This window comes from Aquarana catesbeiana, linkage group LG13, assembly GCF_042186555.1.
Source record: "Aquarana catesbeiana isolate 2022-GZ linkage group LG13, ASM4218655v1, whole genome shotgun sequence".
Lineage (NCBI taxonomy): Eukaryota > Metazoa > Chordata > Amphibia > Anura > Ranidae > Aquarana > Aquarana catesbeiana.
Window position 1 is genome coordinate 100,745,247 of NC_133336.1, and position 23,680 is coordinate 100,768,926.

A 23,680-nucleotide genomic window follows, 5' to 3' on the forward strand; every position below is an offset into this window, starting at 1 on the left:
GTTTTGAATGCTTTTAAGTGCAAAGGAGGGATTTGGGGTCTTAGCCCTCCATAAAGAGTACCTATCACTAGGGATGTTTACATTCCTTCTGACAGCAATAAAAGTGATCAGAATTTTTTTTTCAAAGGGACAGTGTAAAATTAAAAATAAAAAGATAACAAGAAAAGAAGAAAAAATGTAAAGCGCCCCATCTCTCCGTGCTTACACAGCTGGGGGGCTGTGTAATATGCAGGGAGGGGCTTTGTAATATGCAGGGGGGCTGGGCGGGGGGCTGTGTAATATGCAGGGGGGGGTTGTGTGATGTAAAGGGGTCCAGAGGTATGGGGGCTGTGTAATGTTAAGAGGTCCAGAGGTGCAGGGCTGTGTAATGTAAAGGGGTCCAGAGGTGCAGGGGCTGTGTAATATAAAGGGGGCCAGAGGTGCGGGATCTGTGTAAGGTAAAGGAGGACAGAGGTGCAGGGGCTATGTAATGTTATCTTCATTTATTAGGAGGTAAATGCGGCCCTCCATTAAAATTCGGCCCTTAAGTGGAAAAAGGTCGCTGACCCTTGGCCTAATTGAACAAGCTAATTGGTTACCATGTAGAGCTGCACCAGATTTTGCACTCTCCCGTTTTAGTAAATCAACCCCAGTGTGTCCACACATGGCAGTGGGACAACATTTTGGTGTATGTGAATATAGCACAGAATTGGTCAGAACACATGATTATGTCATAAGACAACATAGACAGTTCATATTAATATGTCAGGTGGCAGAAGGTGTCACCTGTCACAATGTAATTGAGTAAGTGAGGACATATCATCTGTCATAGTGCTCCAGGTGCTCAGTGAGTACCTAAAAGAGTGTCTCTTGTGCTTGGTACATTTCTCACAGGGTGTCAGTATGACAACACTTCAAATATAAAAGTTTCCTATGTAGTTACATACTTTAGCACATATTTCAGCAATGTCCTTGAAGCACTGGAAACAACTGTTCAAACCCGCATTAAAACATGGCATTTAAAAGCTCTATACAATATATTAAAGGGGAACTATGGTCGTTAAAATGCTCTAGGACAAACATGAGATTATCTTAATGGAAAGATTGTCAGTCTGTGCTATATCTTATTTTACATATAACATATATATATATATATATATATATATATATATATATATATATATATATATATATATATATATATACATACAAATATAGCAATGTTTGATCATTACAATAATGCATGCAGGTTCTGCTTCATGTTTAAAAAGAGAGGTTTGTGATTTTACAAAAATAAACATTTATATTCACCACTGATCACTCAGTTCTCCCCATCCGCTCTAAGCAGAGAGCCATGAATGTCAATCACCGGCTCTCTGCTCTCCCCTCCAGTGCTCACTGGAGTGCTGGGCTGTGAAGGGGATGGGAAGGGCTGGCTTTGTGACATTAGCCTCCTTTCAGCTGAAAACAGATCACAGGAGTGCAGAACGAACTGCACTCCTGTGATCCATAGGAGAAGTATGGCCAAAAAAGCCTGTAAGACTTTGTTGCTATTTTGCCCATCTCTCTGTTAGGCTGCTTTTAGACATCCAAACAGTATAATAATTCCTGTGACCCTCAATAGACTCCAGGAAAATATATATTAAAAATAAAGGAAAGGATGTTACGGAAATACAGGTTTTTTTTACTTAAAATAATAACATGAGTTAGTATTGCTACATTGAATTAATTCAACAGCCCCTTTAGGCCTCATGCACACAGGCATCTGTAATAGTCCGTCTGAACACAGAACTCCTGGCAGTAAAATGCCTAAAAAAACACACTAAAAGCCAAAATTTTTTGCACATGAGTTCAGGCACATCTAGCGTTTCAGCGTTAGTGCATTCTATTGGTCGGATTCATTTATTCTGGTCACTGGAATGCATTAACGATCAAGCGTTAGATGCTTTTAGCGTTTATGCACATTTAGGTGTGTTCCATGCTTTTTATTTTTTGCTCTTTAGTTTCTCTTCTGAGAGCACCTTTTGTGTTTTTGTTTCAGCCTGAAGCGCTGCTCTTCTAATAAACCTGTAAACATCTACAGTATGTGTGCATGGATTTATAGGCTTACAGAGAGGTGTTTTTACAGACTGAAAAAAAAAATGCCTGTAAAAGTGGCGTTTTTTTAGGCTCTCTGTGCATGGGCCCTTATACGGAGTGTATCTGCTGTTTTCCCAAGGTACATACAGCTGTTTAGGTGGATTTTTGCATACCTCCATGTCTTCCCTCACTTGTTCTTGTTGATCTCTCAGTTCTCCAAAAGCATCAATGATCAAACCTATATCAGAACAGGGCAAATGTTATTTATTTATTTATTATCTGCAAAGCTGTTATCTGAAAAGCAGTCACACTGGAACCTTTATCAATTAATATGAATACAGGTACTGTTGTTTTTACAACTGGTCCCTACAGATGATTTTCCTTTATTGCTGTGCTATGCATATGCCATAATCTTTAGAATTGTAGCCAAATTATTTAAAAGGAATAGTCCTAAAATCAGGCAATTATTGGTTATAGAAGCCTAGATGCCCAGATTAAATTTGGCAGTATCACTGTGCACCAGTTAACTTGATAATAACATTATGACTAATTTTTGTTGATCAATGTTTTTTCACAGTTTTGCATGGACATAAATTTGGATTTAGGGTGGTACTATTTATTGGATAACTATATACATTGTAGTGCAAGATTTCAAAGAACGTCAGTATCTTTTTTAGACAATATGAACTGACAGTAACATGCATTTTATACTTAAAACTATAGGGATACAGATGTGATCAATTTTACACATGAATGGTACTAAAAAGTTTAGGAAACAGATAAGGATCACTGTCTGTGAGACAGAGAAACTGTTCTGTCACACTTACCCCCTAAAGCTGCCCATACACGACTACATAACTGAAGTTTATTCTGTGGACGGCGCTGTCCACACCACCCAGCTAAACAAAAGTTGAAGGAGCCAGGTGGAAAGTTGCTGGCTGAACATTAGCTGCATGTAATCAGATGTAAGGGAAAAAAACAGGGAGGGGGAGGCGCCGACCTGAGTGTAGTAATAAAATGATGACTTTAATAGGATAAGGTTAAAAACACTTACAAGATGATAGAAGATGTATGCTCGCCAAAGTAAAGTGCAGTCCTGGCATTCCATGTGGCTCTGCGGGTCCCATCGCTGTTCCAGATAGCTGGAAAGGATTGTGTAGCTGGCTGAAAAGGATCACAGTGTTTCTCCAGGAACCAGGAAGCTCCACGCTGACCCAGAAGTGACATCACTGGTATGTGATTGGACCAAGGCAGGGTTGGAACCTTGTCAATCAGTGCTGCAGTGGTAAAGGCTACGCGATCAGAGCTGGCTGCTCCTTCAAGCACTTCTAGGTCAGCGTGGAGCTTCCTGTTTCCTGGAGAAACACTGTGATCTATTCCAGCCAGCTTCCCAATCCTTTCCAGCTACCCAGAACAGTGGTGGGAACCGCAGAGCCATGTGGAATGCCAGGACTGCACTTTACTTTGGCAAGCATGCATCTTTTATCATCTTGTAAGTGTTTTTAATCTTATCCTATTAAAGTCATCATTTTAATATTACACTCAGGTCAATGCCTCCCCCTCCCTGTTTTTTTCCCTTCCTTTTTAACCCTTAATACCCCTTTCTTTTCCAACCACCCAACTTATGGATACATCACCATCCAGTTATTACAGCCACAGACTATAACCCTAGGGATTACTCCATTTGGAGACCAGAAAACACTGACTACACTGTTATTTAATCAGATGCAGGCACTGTTTGGGTATTCAGACAGCCGGTGGCACCAGCTGTCAGAATACAATAACCTGCAGCGGGAGATTCATCCATCCGAGCCAACATGAATGAAGGACTTTGTTAGATTTCTTTAATTCTGTATTAAGATTTAGTGGGAGGGGGGGGGGGGGGATCTTTGTGATATCCCCTTGATGTGGAGATTTTCCTGAGATGAAAGTCCTCAGAAAATCACAGTGGCACATACAATTTCTGTCTCTGTTGAGACCTTGTTCCAAAGTCATGACTTTTCTTATGAATTTGAACCCTCACCTCAATCTCTCTTTTTGTGATTTAAAATTACCCTTCAGTACCATAACCCAGAGGTCATTTCAGTTGTGTTCTCTCTTGCAGAAGTGAACTGCTACAGGAACGTCAGTTTTGTTGTGTTCATTAGTGAATCTCAGTAGATTATTTGCTGGAGTAATGTTTGTCCAGTTTTGCCGGCATCATAAGCATCTGGACTGCAAGTGCGGTGGTAATTACAACATTGCCAATAACACAGTAAAACTCAAATTAAGTTATTAACAAACGAAAATTGGTTTCCTGGACACCGCAATATCAATGTAAAGTAATTCTCTATAAATATTATTTTAGCACAAACCCACCTGCCAACTGGACCAAAAGGGATTTTACAAAGACTAACACCATTCTTACATAAGTGTGAAAGGTAATAGAATGGTACATCCGTTTCCTGGGAATTCATAATGAGTGTCTTTGACAGTCATTAGAATTCTGTTTCTTGCCACAATGACAAATCATGCAATGTGGGTCAAAGTCATGTACCTGTTAGAAACACATACACAGATTGGTAGCAAAGATGCACCAATCTTCTAAAAAGTGCAGGAAAGTGGAGGAAGCTCCTATAGGTTGCCATGCCAACACTGCAGGAATTAGAGGGGTTGTAAAGGCTCAGGGCTTTTTACCTTCGTGCATTCAATGCATGAAGGTGAAAAAACCTTCTGTGTGCAGCTAGGAAGGAATTATTTTCGCCTGCTGGAGCAAATTGTATAATGCTTTTCTGGTTTTTTTTTACCTTTCTCTGGAACTGTGGGTATAGGATTGTGTATACAGGACTGTAAATTTACAACACAAAGAGACAACAAGGTTTATGTCTTGTCCCTCAATGGCTGCTCTGGCTGGGACTTGATCCTGACTCCAGGTCCTGTACTGCTTTCTCCTCCCCTCCAAACTCAGCCTGTGTGTGTACTGTATGTGAGAATGGCCTCCCCTCACTGTATAGACAGGCAGTATAAGCACAGCAGCAGTCTCTGTACACCAACATGGCATTGGTCTTAATTACCTCCAGCTTTTCTACTTTAGCAACAATGCCACTTGCTTATCAAATTGAGCACATCTGTATAAAATGCATTTTTATTACTGCCAGTTCATATTGTCTAAAGAAGAGGCTGATGTGCTTTGAAGGCTTGAACTACAATCTTATTATGTTTGCCATTAAATAGTATCACCCTAAATCCAAACATCTACGTTTATCGATGGCTGCCATGGCACCACACTGTGCTGCCGTTTATGGGCATGCAAATTTTTTAACCTATACAACTATTCTTTTCCTGATCATGTTTTTATCATAGGCTGACAAATAATGGTGTTTAAATTGTATATTTTTACATTTTAGATTTTAGTCACAATTTTAAAGCTGAACTGCAGATTGCAAAAGTACAGTTCATGCAGTTGTGTATTTTGTTTAAATCATTACATTTTATTTATCACATTTAAATGTTATTTCATGTAATCAATGCAAGTACATGAATTTTATTAGCTACTGTTCTTCTGTTATCCCCTACACAACAGCATTTAGACAGGGAGGAGCAGTACGAGGAGCCAACCAGGTGTGATGCACGGCACGCTGTACTGACAAAGAACATGTCATTCAGACGAGAGACAGCAGGCAGATGAGCTTATCAACCTGCTGTATCTCTTTCAATGTCCATTAAGAATGGGGGTGGGGAGGTGACCTAGCATTGTTGCTTAACTGCAGAAAAGGTCACAATTATGGCTGTGCTGTCTAGATGGAATGTATAAAACTGGCCAAACAGCGGTTTGAATGGGAAAAAAACTGACTCCATAACCCCATCCCTGCATTCAATGTGGAAATCCACTGTGTCATTGTATTCTGACAGTGGGACTCCCCCTACTGTCAGAATACACTGATCAGAGCTGCAGCAATTGGTTGCAAGCACTGATCGAATGAAAATTTTGCAGCATGATTCTCATGAAGGGGAACGGCTATAGATGGATTGAAATTTGACTGGTTCAGCAGGAAGTGGCTGAATTGCAATCCATGCATCACCAGCCTAAATCTTAGTGCTAGATGGAAACAAATACAAATCATTTGGTAGATAACACAATTCCCATGGTGTGCCTGGAATTCAGCTCTAAACCATTTTAAAGCAGAACTTCTCTCTCTCAATCAACATTGACTATTTTTAATCCCTATGCTGCTAGCATTAGTAAATGGATAGGAAAGTATATCATATTTGCTTGTTTTAAACTTTTTTTTTACATTTCTTCAGTTATTTCCTGGTTTCCATGCCTAGGGAAATTATGTCATACATCCCTGGAGTCTTCAGTAGGGGAGGATGGGCTTTCTCAACTAAGCACACCTCTCCTGCTTGCATGCCTGAGTTAAGGGCAGGTGAATTCCCAGAAGTAAATGCTACATTAATCACCTGCCCTTACTCAAAGTGATTTCTTAACAAAATAAAGCATAGAGATATAAATGGATGGGTGAGTTTGTTTTGAATATTACAAAATTAATTAAATAGCATCTTTGGTTAGTGGTGCTCAGATAAAGTGTAATTCCACTTTAATTCAATTATTTTTTACACAGTTCACAACAGTGACAGCTATGCCTCTCCCTCTGGGTATAGTAGATACAGAAAGAGAGAGAGGGTAGGTTTGTTTGTAAACAAATCTCATGTGGTCACGACTTTCTTGGTGATCACATCTGTCAGGAGCCAGGGAGCGTCTCCGCTCGCCGGGCTCCGGTGCGCATGCGCACGGGACGAGCGCTTCGCCGCACACCCGTCCGCGGCCTGATGGTGCGGCGCGCGCGGGTGCACGGCGGTCCCCGTGTGCGCGCCGTAGCCCGTGCGGGTGCCCGGTAGCGCGTCACACTGACGCGCTCGCCGGGCAGGGGGACTATATCTGACGGCTCCAGCGCCCAGTCGGGTTGCTGGTTTGTCGTCAGCTCTCCCTGTTCCCTGAGCCTGTGTTTACCCTGTACTTGCCTGATCTGTGTACCGAACCCCTGCTGGCTTGTTTAACTACTACTCTCCCGGATTATCCCTTTGTGCTGCTGCCTGATCTGTGTACCGAACCCCTGCTGGCTTGTTTAACTACTACTCTCCCGGATTATCCCTTTGTGCTGCTGTCTGATCTGTGTACCAAATCCCTGGCCTGTTTAACCACTACTCTGCTGGACAATCTTACCAATAACCTGCTTGACCTGTGTACCAAACCCCTGGTCTGTTTAATTACCACTCTGCCGGACTATCTTGATTCTAGCTGCCTGATGTGTGCACCAAACCCTGGCCAGCTTAACCACTGCACTGCTGGATCTTGTGATACCCTGATTATCACCTGCTTGTACCCTAACCTCTGCTTGTGTTTTCAGCCCTGCTCCCTACGGATCCCAGGACACCCGCTTCCAGCTCCGGAACCTACTATCCTCCCGGAAGCCCGTGCCTCCGCGTGCCCTCAGCCTCCTGTACCCATCTCGGGGGTCTGGGTGCTCGTGGTCGTAAGGGCGAGCCGCTCTCGGCATCTCGGCCTCGGTGAGTATTTGTCCGTGATAGTACAAACCAGCCAGATGTCTGAGGCCGACAGAGCGCGCTCTCCTCTGGAGATCCTGTGTCAACAAGTATCTACCCTTGCGGACTCCGTACAGAAGTTACAAGAAGGTTATACACAAATTGATAACCGTCTGCAGCAGATCACCGGGTTACTACCTTCCGCAGCCGCAGCTCCTGCACCCAGCGGTGGGGGTCCACTTCCCCAAGCTCCGGCCAACCCCACTGTGGTCATGGCTCTTCCTGAGCCCAGGGTCCCTACACCTGAACGGTTCTCGGGAGACCGCAAGAAGTTTAGGGCTTTTAAAAACGCATGTTCCCTCTACTTCGCTCTACAGCCGAGAACCTTCTCCTCAGAAATCGTCAAAGTGGGGTTTGTGATTTCCCTGCTATCCGAAGAACCCCAGGCGTGGGCCCACAGCCTGATGGAACAGAGCAATCCTGCCCTGAACACTATCGAGGCCTTCTTTGAGAGCATGACCCAGCTCTACGATGATCCGCAACGCATGGCCACAGCCGAAGCTATCTTGCACCACCTGTCCCAAGGGAGAAGACCTATTGAGGACTATACAGTGGAGTTCCGTAAATGGGCGGCCGACACAAACTGGAACGAGCCGGCCTTACGTTATCAATACCGTCAAGGCTTGTCTGAGTTACTCAAAGATGAGTTAGCCAGGATGGAGACCCCTGCTTCCCTAGAGGAACTCATTCAAGCAGCTACCAAGCTCGACCGGCGTCTTCGGGAGCGGCGCTCAGAACGGTTTCAGCTGCCTCGCCCTGTCTGGGCGTCACCAAGACCTCACTCCACTGTACCTTCAAATTCATCTTCAGTTCCCACTGCATCGGTCCCTGAGGCCGAACCAATGCAGCTCGGCCTGGTCCGAGGTCCGTTAACCTCCGAAGAGAAGCAACGCAGGCGGCAGTCTAACCTTTGCCTCTATTGCGGAGGAACTGGACACTTCCTACGCAGCTGTCCGATCAGGCCTAGTAAGTTCCCTCAATCAAACGTATTGAACTTTCCAAACAATAACATTCCCAAGGCTTATGTGATGTTGTTTGTTTCTCTACAGCTTCCGGAAAGGGAGACTCGCCTGCAGGCCATCGTTGATTCCGGGGTCTGCAGCTGTTTCATAGATTCCACCTTGGCACACAGATTGAAGATCCCTCTACAAACCAAAGAGCAGAATTTGCAAATATATTTGGCCGACGGATCCCTTCCTTGCTCTGGTCCCATCACCCAGGAGACCCAACCTATTCCAGTAGTCACAGACTCCGGCCACCGGGAGTTCTTACGGCTTGACCTAATCCGTTCACCAATCTTTCCCATCATACTTGGCCTACCATGGCTACAAGCTCACGATCCACTAATCAAATGGAGCACCAAGTCGGTATCCTTCTCTTCGCAGTATTGCTCTCAGCACTGCCTGCTCCCGGATTCCAAAGTCTGTGCCACAATGGCGGTACCACCAGGCAATCTTCAACACGTCCCCTCCGAGTATCTCGAGTTTCAAGAAGTTTTTAGCAAACAAATGGCTGACCGCCTACCACCTCACAGGGCCTACGACTGTCCAATTGACCTTCTTCCTGGATCTGAGATTCCGTTTGGCCGGATATTTCCCCTGTCTGAAACCGAGTTGGAGGTCCTGAAGCAGTACATAGACGAAAATCTTGAGAAGGGTTTCATCCGCCCTTCATCCTCACCCGCCGGAGCGGGTATCTTTTTCGTCGGGAAAAAAGATGGTACCCTGAGACCCTGCGTAGACTATCGACAACTAAACAACATTACAATTAAGAACCGGTACCCGTTACCGCTCATCCCTGAATTGTTCCAGAGGTTCCGATCGGCCAAGGTGTTCTCTAAACTCGACCTCCGAGGGGCTTACAATCTCGTCAGGCTCAGGGCGGGAGACGAATGGAAGACGGCCTTTAGATCTAGATTCGGCCACTTCGAGTATTTAGTGATGCCATTCGGTCTCTGCAACGCCCCAGCCACCTTCCAACATCTAGTGAATGATATATTTCGACAATATCTAGATGACTTTCTCGTGGTATATCTGGACGATATCCTTATTTTCTCCCCTACGCTAGAGATGCACAGAAGGCACGTTAAAACGGTTCTTGCTATTCTGCTACAACACAAGCTATACCTGAAAGCCGAAAAATGTGAATTTGAGAGATCCACCATACAATTCTTGGGGTTCATACTCTCTACCAATGGGGTTGCCATGGACCCTCAGAAGATTCAGGCAATTCAGGAATGGCCAGCTCCATCTATAAAAAAAGGAGTACAGAGGTTTATAGGATTTGCCAATTTCTATCGGAAATTTATCGTAGGATTCTCGGCCATTGTGGCACCTATTACCCAATTAACTCGGCAGCACCAATCTTTTCAGTGGTCCACAGCGGCTCAAGAGGCTTTCCTTAAGTTAAAAGAGCTATTCAGTTCCGCTCCAATCCTCTGCCATCCTGACCCGACTCAGCCCTTCATACTGGAGGTAGACGCATCGGAAATCGCAACCGGAGCAATTCTTTCCCAGAGACAGGGACCAAAGGCCATTCTACACCCAGTAGCTTTCGCTTCTCGGAAACTCAGCCCACCGGAACTCAATTACGACGTGGGTGACAGAGAGCTGCTGGCTATAAAGTTTGCTTTGGAGGAATGGAGGTACCTGCTGGAGGGGGCAGTCCATCCGGTGATGATCTTTACGGATCACAAGAATCTCGAGTACCTCAGAACAGCAAGACGCTTAAAACCCCGCCAAGCCCATTGGGCCCTTTTCTTCTCCCGCTTTAATTTCCATATAGCATACAGACCGGGGGCGAAGAACGGGAAGGCTGATGCCCTTTCACGGATGTTTTCCGCAGACTCCCAAATACCAACACCCAGCACGATCCTCTCTCCTCAAAATTTTCTCGGACTAACTCAAGCAGACTTGATATCCTCCATCAAATCTTCATCAGGCGCTTGTACAGAACCAACTGTGCATTCCCTGAGAAGATACGAAGACCTTTTCTGGATTAAGGGAAAAATATTTGTACCACAAGTGACTCGGCCCTTAACCCTTCAGATGTGTCATGATCATAAGATGGCAGGGCATTTTGGGAATAAGAAGACGGCTGAACTCCTTTCTCGTTCATTTTGGTGGCCAGGATGGAGAAGGGATTGTAAAGAATATGTGGCTTCCTGTTCCCTGTGTCAGAGAAACAAGGGCCAAAACACCAAATCCTGGGGTTTGCTCAGACCTTTGCCTATTCCGGAACGACCATGGGCTGATGTCTCCATGGACTTCATCGTAGATCTACCCAGCTCAGAGAGTTTCTCCACCATCCTTGTTGTTGTCGACCGCCTTTCCAAAATGGCTCACTTTCTGCCCATGAGGGGTACTCCCTCTGCCGTAGACACGGCCAACATCTTTCTTAAGGAGGTTGTTAGGCTCCATGGGATTCCAAGGAGCATCGTGTCGGACAGAGGCGTCCAGTTCACGTCCAAATTCTGGAGGGAACTATGCAAGGCCCTGGGTATCAACATTTGTCTTTCCTCGGCCTATCATCCCCAGAGCAATGGCCAGACAGAGAGGACCAATCAGACGCTAGAGCAATACCTCCGCTGCTTCTGCTCGGGATCCCAGGATGATTGGGCGAACCTTCTCTCCTACGCTGAATTTGCGTACAATAATTCTATCCATGCCTCCACCAACCAGACCCCTTTCTGGATCAATTGTGGGTTCCATCCCACATCCTTCGCTAACAACATCCCCGAAACGGCAGTTCCTGCAGTCCAGGATAGGATAAATTCACTACAAGCTAACGTTCAAAAAATACAAGACACACTACGCAAAACCCAGGAGGACTACAAGAGACAGTACCACCGGGGCAGAAAGGCAAACCCAAAATTTGATGTAGGAGATGAGGTCTGGCTGTCCACCGTTAATCTGAGATTACCGCTGCCATCTCGAAAGCTCGGGCCTAAATTCATAGGGCCTTTTCAAGTCAGGAAGATTATCAACCCTGTGGCTGTGGAATTGACACTTCCCAAAACATACCGGATTCACCCCGTTTTTCATGTGTCACTATTGAAGCCTGTGGTGCCCAGTCCTTTTCCGGGAAGAGGAGAACCCCCTCCTCCGCCAGTCAGAATCGATGGCGAGACTGAATTCGAAGTGGAATCCATTCTTGGTTGTAGAAAGAGGGGCAGACAGCTACAGTACCTGATTCAATGGAAGGGGTACCCCCCCGAAGATAATTCCTGGGAGCCCGCCAGGAATCTGCACGCTCCACAGTTAATTCGAAAGTTTCATCAAGATCATCCGGAACTGATGACCAGCCTTGGCGTCCAGTGTCCGCCCTTAGGAGGGGGGCACTGTCAGGAGCCAGGGAGCGTCTCCGCTCGCCGGGCTCCGGTGCGCATGCGCACGGGACGAGCGCTTCGCCGCACACCCGTCCGCGGCCTGATGGTGCGGCGCGCGCGGGTGCACGGCGGTCCCCGTGTGCGCGCCGTAGCCCGTGCGGGTGCCCGGTAGCGCGTCACACTGACGCGCTCGCCGGGCAGGGGGACTATATCTGACGGCTCCAGCGCCCAGTCGGGTTGCTGGTTTGTCGTCAGCTCTCCCTGTTCCCTGAGCCTGTGTTTACCCTGTACTTGCCTGATCTGTGTACCGAACCCCTGCTGGCTTGTTTAACTACTACTCTCCCGGATTATCCCTTTGTGCTGCTGCCTGATCTGTGTACCGAACCCCTGCTGGCTTGTTTAACTACTACTCTCCCGGATTATCCCTTTGTGCTGCTGTCTGATCTGTGTACCAAATCCCTGGCCTGTTTAACCACTACTCTGCTGGACAATCTTACCAATAACCTGCTTGACCTGTGTACCAAACCCCTGGTCTGTTTAATTACCACTCTGCCAGACTATCTTGATTCTAGCTGCCTGATGTGTGCACCAAACCCTGGCCAGCTTAACCACTGCACTGCTGGATCTTGTGATACCCTGATTATCACCTGCTTGTACCCTAACCTCTGCTTGTGTTTTCAGCCCTGCTCCCTACGGATCCCAGGACACCCGCTTCCAGCTCCGGAACCTACTATCCTCCCGGAAGCCCGTGCCTCCGCGTGCCCTCAGCCTCCTGTACCCATCTCGGGGGTCTGGGTGCTCGTGGTCGTAAGGGCGAGCCGCTCTCGGCATCTCGGCCTCGGTGAGTATTTGTCCGTGATAACATCATTATAACCATGCCGATTGGTTCCCGATTGTTAGGGTTAGACCTGTGGCTGAAAGCACATTCTGAGAACTAGGAATGCACACTGGTGTGTGCTGCTATTTTTAACATGAAACACAGATTAAAAAAAAAAATTGTTTATAAATAACAAACATGTTATACTTACCTGCTCTGTGCAGTGGTTTTGCACAGAGCAGCCCAGATCCTCCTCTTCTCGGGTCCCTCACCAGCGATCCTGGCCCCTCCCTCCTTCTGAATGCCCCCCCCCCCGCAGCAAGCAGCTTGCTATGGGGGCACCAGAGCCGAGTTGCTGCTCTGTGTGTACATTCAGACATGGAGCCGTGGCTCAGCCTGCCCCCTCTCTCTCCTGATTGACTCACTGACTTTGACAGCAGCGGGCGCCAGTGGCGCTCACTGTTTGTCTCAGCCAATCAGGAGGGAGAAACACCCGAAGCTCTCGTGCAACATCGCTGAATAGAGATTGGGCTCAGGTAAGTATTGGGGGGGCTGCTGCACACAGAAGATTTTTATCTTAATGCAAATACATTAAGATGAAAAACCCTTCTGCCTTTAGAACCACTTTAACTTTCTCCCAGCATTGCAGTCATGAAGGAGTAAAAAACTGGCTTTTAGCCTGAAATTTTACAACATGACTGTTCAAGGTCTCTTTGGGCTAGTAATGCCATATATTCTAAGAAGCCTACATTTAAAAAACTGGGTTTAAAAAAACTGGTGTAATGGCACATATGCCTGCTGCTAAAATTAATTTGTGAGCATCTCCCTCACTACTCAGAACCTCAGATGTTAGCAATGTTTTTAAAAATGTAACAAAGTTAGTCACCTTGAATAATGGCTAGAAGTATGACGATAACAAAGAAGAAGAAGGTGATGTCAAACACAATACGATACATCTCGTAAGGGTCACCGGCAGGGTCTTCAATCTCATCTCCAATGCCACCTCCGGCTCTCACGCCCACATACATGTGGAACAGATAACACTGTGAACCAAGAATAAAGCACAGTTGATCTGATTAGCAAAACCATGCAATGTTTGAGAATTATGTAGTGCACTTGTGGAACTTGCAAACCACAAATATTGTCCCAGGTTGTAGATTTCCAAACAAAGCAGGACTGGCTCTTTTAAAGGCAATGGATGCATAGGCCTCATATGACCAGTAAAGCTAGTACCATTACATTTTTAATACATAAAATAGCAAAAATACATAACACGACAATTACAATGCTAATCTTTATTTCATCAATCAAAGCAACACAACATGGATACCTAACAGACTAAAACAGATACAGTAAACTTCACTCTTTATGTGCTTGTCGATGTAGATAGAGTGCTCCCCTATGCCTTACCTCACAACATTCTTAATCTGGCTGTTTGGCCCTGATTTAAGTATATGCTAAGCCTGTCGAATAAGGTGCACATTTTCTGGGACAGCTAAATATGTCTATCATTTTGAGTAGGGATGAGCCGAACGCCCCCCTGTTCGGTTCACAGCAGAACATGCGAACAGCAAAAAATTTGTGCGAACACCGTCTATGGGACTCGAACATGAATAATCAAAAGTGCTCATTTTAAAGGCTTATATGCAAGTTATTGTCATAAAAAGTGTTTGGGGACCTGGGTCCTGCCCCAGGGGACATGTATCAATGCAAAAAAAGTTTTAAAAATGGCCGTTTTTTCGGGAGCAGTGATTTTAATAATGCTTAAAGTGAAACAATAAAAGTGTAATATTCCTTTAAATTTTGTACCTGGGGGTGTCTATAGTATGCCTGTAAAGAGGCGCACGTTTCCCGTGTTTAGAACAGTCTGACAGCAAAATGACATTTCAAAGGAAAAAAACTCATTTAAAACTACTCGCTGCTATTAATGAATTGTCGGTCCGACAATACACATACAAGTTCATTGATAAAAACTGCATGGGATTTCCTCACAGGGGAACCCCGAACAAAAATTTTTAAAAAAATGGCATGGGGGTCCCCCTAAATTCCATACCAGGCCCTTCAGGTCTGGTATGGATATTAAGGGGAACCCCGCGCCAAAATAAAAATAAAAAATGGCGTGGGAGTCCTCCTCAAAATCCATATCAGACCCTTCAGGTCTGGTATGGATTTTAAGGGGAACCCGTGCCAAAATTTTAAAAAAATGGCGCGGGGTCCCCCCAAAAAATCCATACCAGACCCTTATCCGAGCACACAACCTGGCAGGCCACAGGAAAAGAGGGGGAACGACAGAGCGCCCCCCTCCTGAACCGTACCAGGCCACATGCCCTCAACATTGGGAGGGTGCTTTGGGGTCCCCCACAACCCTTGCTCGGTGGTTGCGAGTAGTTTTAAATGACTTTTTTTCCTTTGGAATGTCATTTTGCTGTCAGACTGTTCTAAACACGGGAAACATGCGCCCCTTTACAGGCATACTATAGACACCCCCCAGATATGAAATTTAAAGGAATATTACACTTTTATTGTTTCACTTTAAGCATTAAGCATTATTAAAATCACTGCTCCCGAAAAAACTGACTTTTTTTTTGCATTGATCCATATCCACTGGGGCAGGACCCAGGTCCCCAAACACTTTTTATGACAATACCATGCATGTAAGCCTTTAAAATTAGCACTTTTGATTTCTCCCATAGACTTTTAAAGGGTGTTCCGCGGCTTTCAAATTTGCCGCGAACAGCCCAAATTGTTCACTGTTTGGCGAACTGGCAAACAGCCGATGTTCGAGTCGAACATAAGTTCGACTCGAACTCGAAGCTCATCCCTAATTTTGAGTAATTAATTGGTTTTCATACAACCAGAATAAAGTGTATGTTTTCTGATTGGTTGTATGGTTATTAGATGCCAGGCTAGGAGCTTTCTGTCATTACATCAGACTTACAGTATCTCACAAAAGTGAGTACACCCCTCACATTTTTGTAAATATTTTATTATATCTTTTCATGTGAGAACATTGAAAAAAATTTGCTACAATGTAAAATAGTGAGTGTACAACTTGTATAACAGTGTAAATTTGCTGTTCACTCAAGATAACTCAACACAGCCATTAATATCTAAACCGCTGGTAACAAAAGTGAGTACACCCCTAAGTGAAAATTTCCAAATTGGGCCCAATTAGCCATTTTCCCTCCCCTGTTTTATGTGACTCGTTAGTGTTACAAGGTCTCAGGTGTGTTAAATTTGGTGTTATCGCTCTCACTCTCTCATACTGGTCACGGGAAGTTCAACATGGCACCTTATTATTATTATACAGGATTTATATAGCGCCAACAGTTTGCACAGCACTTCAACAAAATGAAAGCAGACATTACAGTTACATTACAATTTGGTACAAGAGGAATCAGAGGACCCTGCTTATTAGAGCTTACAATCTAGGAGGGAGGGTCAATTGATACAAAAGGTAATAGCTGTGGGGAATAAGCTGATGGAGAAAGTAAAACAGTGTATTAGTTAGAAGCAGGATAGGCTTCTTTAAAGAGAAGGGTTTTCAGGGATCGTCTAAAGATGGAGAGATTAGGGGACAGTCGGACAGATTGGGGTAGGAGGTTCCAAAGGATGGGAGAAGCTCTGGAGGCGAGCATGGGAGGAGGTGACAAGGGAGCTAGAGAGCAGGAGGTCTTGGGAGGACCGAAGAGAGCGGCTTGGTTGGTATTTTGAGACTAGGTTAGTGATGTAGCTGGGGGCAGAGTTTTGGATGGCTGTATAAATTATGGTTAGTACTGCCAGAGCAGGGATTGGCAGAGAGGGGTGGAGGACACTGAACGGTTGGTAAGGTGGATGAGTCTTGCAACAGCATTCATTATGAACTGAAGGGGGGATAGTGTATGTAAAGGTAATCCAATGAGGAGTGAGTTGCAGTAGTCGAGTTGAAAGATAACCAGGGAGTGAATTAGAAGCTTGGTGGTGTCATTGGTTAAAAAGTGGTGTATTCTAGAGATGTTAAGGCTAAGGCGGCATGATCTGGACAGGGATTGGATGTGGGTCTAAAAGGACAGTTCAGAGTCTAGGGTTACCCCTAGCACCCTGGCATGTGGGGACGGACTGATAGATGTGCCATTGATCTTGACAGAGAAGTCAGGGGAAGGGGCAACCCAAGACATTGCGCACATATTCTTTTCCCCTCTGCCTTATTACTCTGTTGTTGTATACTGTCTTTATTTTGTTGAAACATCTTTTTCTGTAAATATTTTATTTGCACCAATTTTGACCTTTTCATTATTAAAACCTTACTTTGAAAAGTGTTAACCTTGTCCCTAAAGCTCTTAATGCAAGCTAGAAATGAACCTGTCTCTTCAAGAGTGCTACTGTCTAGAATAAGGCCTCTGAGCAGACCTGTCTGTGGTGACAGTGTGTGTTACAGACGATTATTCTAAAATCATAATTGGTATTGCTAAATTGATGGACGTTCTGACCCTCCCTTATCAAAGGTCAGTGATGGCAGTTAAAGGGTTAATTGCATAATTAATCCAGTGACAATCACTCTCGGGCTGCTGGCACCTAGATTGTGGTCCCACAAGCTGGAAAATCTTTGTGCTGGGTGCAGCTGAGAGTGGCATTGTTATGTAAGTGACAGCATGGTGTGAGATTGTCCTCTGTTACAAGTTAGTGAGGAGGGCAGGGATCTTATACCCGCGTTCGTCACATATTGGCAAAGAACTCTGAGGATCTGAAAATAAGAATTGTTGCTCTACATAAAGATGGCCTAGGCTATAAGAAGATTGCCAAGACCCTAAAACTGAGCTGCAGCATGATAGCCAAGACCATACAGCAGTTTAACAGGACAGGTTCCACTCAGAACAGGCCTCGCCATGGTCGACCAAAGAAGTTGAGTGCACGTGCTCAGCATCATATCCAGAGGTTGTCTTTGGGAAATAGACATATGAGTGCTAAAAGCACTGATGCAGAGGTTGAAGGGGTGGGAGTCAGCCTGTCAGTGCTGTCGGTGCAATACACAATGAACTTTTATGTGTATTGCCGGGACTGACAATTCATTATATATATATATATATATATATATATATATATATATATATTAGCAGACATGGGAATAAAATAGTGGTTGTTGCAACTTTTTATGTTACACAGTATTTGCGCAGCAACTGTTTCATGAATATAAAAAAAACACTAAAGTTAGCCTGCATTTTTTGTATGTGAAAGATGATGTTACACCAAATAAACAGATAACTAACATATCTCGCTTTAAAATTGCACACACTCGTGGAATGGCACCAAACTCCTGGACTTCAAAATCTCCATAGGAGATGCTTTAAATATTTTTACTGGTTACATGTTTAGAGTTACAGAGGAGGTCTAGTGCTAGAATTATTGCTCTCACTCTAAAGTTCGTATGTAACCTGAGTGTATCTGGCTCTGATACTAGCCAGTGCCTCACCAGCCATTGACCTCACCGCACGTCCCTGCTAAGGACATGGATTACTGGAACCATGTACTATTGTCTGATGAGACCAAGATAAACTTATTAGGTTCAGATGGTGTCAAGCGTGTGTGGCTGCAACCAGGTGAGGAGTACAAAGACAAGTGTGTCTTGCCTACAGTCAAGCATGGGAGTGTTATGGTCTGGGGCTGCATGAGTGCTGTCGGCACTTGGGAGCTACAGTTCGTTGGAACCACGAATGCCAACATTTACTGTGACATACTGAAGCAGAGTATGATCCCCCCTTCGAAGACTGGGCCACAGGGCAGTATTCCAACATGATAACGACCCCAAACACACCTCCAAGACGGCCACTGCCTTGCTAAAGAAGCTAAGGGTAAAGGTGATGGACTGGCTAGGCATGTCTTCAGACCTAAACCCTATTGAGCATCCTCAAACGGAAGGTGGAGGAACGCAAGATCTCTAACATCCACCAGCTTCCTGATGTCGTCATGGAGGAGTGGAAGAGGACTCCAGTGGCAACCAGCGAAGCTCTGGTGAACCCCATGCTCTAGAGGGTTAAGGCAGTGATGGAAAATAATGGTGGCCATTTTCACTTAGGGGTGTACTCACATATTTTTGCCAGCGGTTTAGACATTGTTTAGACATGGATGTGTGTTGAGTTATTTTGAGGGGACAGCAAATTTACACTGTTATACAAGCTGTACACTCACTACTTTACATTGTAGCAAAGTGTAATTTCTTCAGTGTTGTCACATAAAAGGATATAATAAAATATTTACAAAAATGTGAGGGGTCTACTCTCTTTTGTGAGATACTGTAGGTATCTGATAAAGTGCTGCTGATATTGTGCTAAGTAATCATGATTATTTTTTGCATATATTGTGTGCATACCGTCATCATGTCATCACACTTCATATCGGGGTCATCTTCATCTTCACTTTTGTTGTAAAATTTCCGGAAGAAGTTGAAGGCCACAACAGTGTAGAGATAAACAACTACTGCCAGAAGACCGACTGTGAGCACCAGCTGAGGAAAATATATGACATTAACCATTAACCAGATCTAATTCTGCATTACAAAAAAAAACAAATTGTATGTAAGGGGAAAAGAACACATATTAATCACACAGTGGACCTAACTATACTGAAAAACCTGTTTGCAACCACTAATCAAAATTCCAGACAATGGCTGACAGAAAATACCAGGCCAAAAATGCTAAGGAAGCAAACTTTCGTAGTGCAGAATGGCAAAAACATATCTAGAAAAGACTTTACGAGTTGTATCCATGGTATCTCAAATGTGTATTGAAATCAAAGAGTTTCTTCTTAGAAAATTACGTTGCCTACATAAGAGCACTTGAGGACCTCTTCTGTAAAACTTTACTTCCTCAATTTTAGTCATTGTTTGGGAGTTAATTATACAAAAATGGAGGATTAGGTCATTACCACACCTGTTCTATCCCTATATGGGTTGTAATGGTAACCCTAGAAATAATATAGAACACAGCCATTCATATTAGGATGAAATGTCTTTGACTATGATTATTCTTTGTTTAGATGATGTCACTAGACTTAACCTGAGTAGCCTGTCACTTTCAGTTTAAAAGCAGATAACTCTAGGGGGATGGGTAAGAGATAAACAAAAAATGCACAGAAGTTGAGAATCCCAAGGTCCTGGAGAAACATTCTCCATATATAGATACAAATTACAATGTATTTATACATTAGTACACATAACATATTAACGTTATTAGGGTTACTTATCTAGGCAGGTACTGGGCTGTGACAATATGGAGACCAAGACATTACTTTGTCTTCATTTCCCTTGTCTGAGTTATTTATACTGAGCTGCAAAATTCTCCTCTGGCCAGCAGGTGGCGGTCTTGTAATGACACAATTGACCTTCTAAACTACAGGTCCCAACAGGTCGTGGGACACAGGAGTAGCCTAGAGGTCTTTAATGAAACAACCGACCTTCTAAACTACAAGTCCCAACAAGGCAATGGGACACAGAACTAGCCTAGAGGCCTTTATACTCTTTTGCCCAAAAAAAAGCCTGCTCTTTTGCCGCCGCGGGAGTTTGCAGATTCAGACCTGTCAGTGGAAGGAGATTGAGCCAACCCTAAAGATCCTAAGGTGGAGAGTGACATTGCTCTACAGTTTCGCTGACCAAATGGGATTGCTAAGAGACCGGGGAGTTTGCCAGACTCTTGTCAAGTGAGCTGCAGCAGCACCGGGACCAAAGGGGTCCCTTTCACCATCCATTGTCACCTCTGGGAGTCAGTGAGAGGGCCTCTGGCCCGCTTTGTACTATCAGCAGCATTGAAGTTACTGAGAGTAGCTGCCTGTAGTACTCTTTCCTTACCCCTCCATTCTCCAAATTAACGCCTTCGATATCTCTGCCACACAAATGCTGCCTATAGACTGTGGCTGTAGTGCATCATCACCACCATCTGGCCCAGATTGTTTATGATACCACAGTCTTTATTTCATCCCCACCACTTAAAGCGGTTGTATACCCTGCTTTCACATTTTTACCTACAGGTAAGCCTATAATAAGGCTTACCTGTAGGTAAAATGAATATCTCCTAAACCTGTATGGTTTAGGAGATATTCACCTTGAATGCAGCCGCTGATGTCAGCGGCGCATGCCCTCTGAAGGTCCAGCAGATGCTGCCGGAAAGAGGACTCCCACGCGCCACTCACAGTGCCGGAGCTGTGAACCCGGAAGAAAAACAGAGGGAACATGTCAGCTCCCTCAGTGGTGCCCGGGAGGCAATGCCGGCGCTTTGTTCTAAGGTAAGTATTTATGTGGTGCATACTAGTTCATTATGCCTTTGCCTTACAGGTTTTTTTTTGCAGATATACAACCGCTTTAACTGCATGCAGGTTTAAGGACTATCACAAGCGTACCATTGCTTTTTAAATAGACCCCAAAGTTGTTGGTCAAGGCCTAGCACAGCCACCACTAGTGCAACTTACAAGTTCCTCTCATACTCCTACACTGCTTATCTCTAAATTCTGAATACGTTTAACTAGTTGGTCAAGACCTAGCAAAGCCACAACTAGTGCATACTGGCAGTGCAGCCCTGTTATTGTTAGACTGTTATTGTTATAGCCTGTTATTGTCATATTGTGTTTTTCTACTGCATTTTATTGTATACTGGGGTGGCACTGCTGTTGTTCCTGCCGACTCATTTGTCCTACTCCTCTTATGCGAATTTTACTTTATTTTTTGCTAACCATTCAGTGTGCTGGATTGTGCTACCCCTATAGTTATTTTGCTTTTACGTGCGTAGTTATCTCTGAGCAAATAATACATTGAGTTTACCCCTATCAATTGCTTGGTGTCTGGTTTCTGGCATTGGGTTACAGGAATTATTTGCAGTGTTCCATTGTGTTTGCTTGCATTCCCTTAAGCTGGTGTGTGAGAGGGGCAGAGGCTCCTAAGGAGATCCAGGCTCCAAGAAAAGAGGACCCACCACCATGTTTGTGTTCCGGGAGGTGTAACCAGAAATGGGCTCCACATGCCATTTCCTTCTAGAGTTCTACACAAAGATGGCGGACACAAGTCTCTAAGGATGTTATCATCCTTTATACTGCGGCAGACGAGTAGGAAATGGCATGTGGAGCGTATTTCCGGTTACACCTCCCGGAACACAAACATGGTTCCAGATGCTGAGATGATCGCTTTGACAGTGTTATGTAATAGAGACAATACAGCTTGTAACACACATACATCAGCCGCACAGATGGATGGCGATCAGCACTCCCATATGCTAAGGTACAGACCCTTATGATAGCATATTACATGAGTGCACGTTTCTCCATCCGTATTCCATCTGGCTTGTATTTTCACTGTCTCTAGCAACTACTAATGATTCTGTTTCTATTCTTGCCTGTTACCCTAGCTTCTCCCCTCCACTAGACCACCCCTGCAGTGGACAGGGTCTTTGAACCTTCCTGGGATGTATCAAATGAATGTACATGTGTATATAATGAGCTGAAGGAGTTACCACTGCTAGGCTCTGAGGAAGAAGGTATTCCTTCGAAACATGTAAGCCAGCAGTGGTCCTGAAGTCCTCTCGTTCACCATCTGGAGCGAACGCTCCACACAGAGACAGAACAGAGATCTGTCAATGTAAACAGACAGATCTCTGGGCTGTCAGGGGAGAGGAGACTGATCTGTTGTTCATACTAAGTATGAACAACGATCGGTCTCCTCACCCAGTCAGTCCCCTCCCCCGCTCCTTAGGGAACACAGTTAACGCCTTGATCACCCCTAGTGTTAACCGCTTCCCTGCCAGTGACATTTACACAGTAATCAGTGCATTTTTATAGCACTGATCGCTGTATAAATGCCAATGGTCCCAAAAATGTGTCAAAAGTGTCCGATCTGTCCGCCATAATGTCGCAGTCCCAATAAAAATCGATGATCACCGCCATTACTAATAAAAAAAAAAAAAAAAACAATAATAAAAATGCCAAAATCCTAGGATTTTTTCCGACGGATGTTGGCTCAAACGTCTTGCATACACACGGTCACACAAAGTTGTTGGAAAATCCGATCGTTCTCAACGCGGTGATGTAAAACACGTATGTCAGGACTATAAACGGGACAGTGGCCAATAGCTTTCATCTCTTTATTTATTCTGAGCATGCGTGGCACTTTGTCCGTCGGATTTGTGTACACACGATCAGAATTTCCGACGGATTTTGTTGTCGGAAAATTTTATAGCCTGCTCTCAAACTTTGTGTGTCGAAAAATCTGATGGAAAATGTGTGATGGAGCCTACACACGGTCGGAATTTCCGAAAACAAGGTCCTATCACACATTTTCCCTCGGAAAATCCGACCGTGTGTACAGGGCATTAGAGTTTAAAAGGGAGCAGTCCACGAATTTCTATATTTGATCATTCAAGTGTCACCATTTTATTATTGCTATTGCTATTGCCTTTGTTAAAAAAAAAGCTTCATAACTCTTAGGCCAGGACCATACCTGTGCAGTGCATTATTGTGTGTTGTATTAAAGCAGCTCATTCGTTTTAGGTGTGCCTTAAACTTTAAGGACAAATAACCATTTTCACAACATAAAAGTATTTTTCTAAACAGATAAACCTGATAAGGAGGATAACCCTCACTTAAACTTGAAAGCAGGGTTCTGCGTTTTTTCGTGCAACCAGTAAAAATTAATAGTGCATGCTGTAAGTATTTAAAGCAGCTGCTTGGGTTTTTCATCATTCATGAGAAAGCTACAACAAGCATCAGCCACTAAAGGCCAACAGAAAGGGGAAAGGCAGAAAGGAGTTTGTAGTGCTCCAGGAAGGAGATGGGCAGGTAAAATTTAGAGATGGAAGCTAAATTTTGTTTGCTAACCTAAGAAGCAATGAATTACAGAGTCCTTTCAATTTTCTTATAGAAGTGGATTTGTTGTATGTTTC

The 23,680-nt window shown here is 44.4% G+C and overlaps 1 protein-coding gene across 7 annotated transcripts in view; it reads right to left on the bottom strand.

Moving 5' to 3' along the window:
- The window catches only part of RYR3 (ryanodine receptor 3), a 1,082,755-nt gene that overhangs the window by 10,767 nt on the left and 1,048,308 nt on the right, over positions 1 to 23,680 (bottom strand). For all 7 annotated transcript variants that reach the window (XM_073608696.1, XM_073608694.1, XM_073608691.1 and 4 more), the window contains 3 exons: positions 19,132 to 19,266; positions 13,672 to 13,828; positions 2,232 to 2,296 (listed from right to left, as the gene is read on the bottom strand). In XM_073608696.1, coding sequence (XP_073464797.1) covers positions 2,232 to 2,296; positions 13,672 to 13,828; positions 19,132 to 19,266 — 357 coding nt within the window. The remainder of the gene's footprint in view (positions 1 to 2,231; positions 2,297 to 13,671; positions 13,829 to 19,131; positions 19,267 to 23,680) is intronic.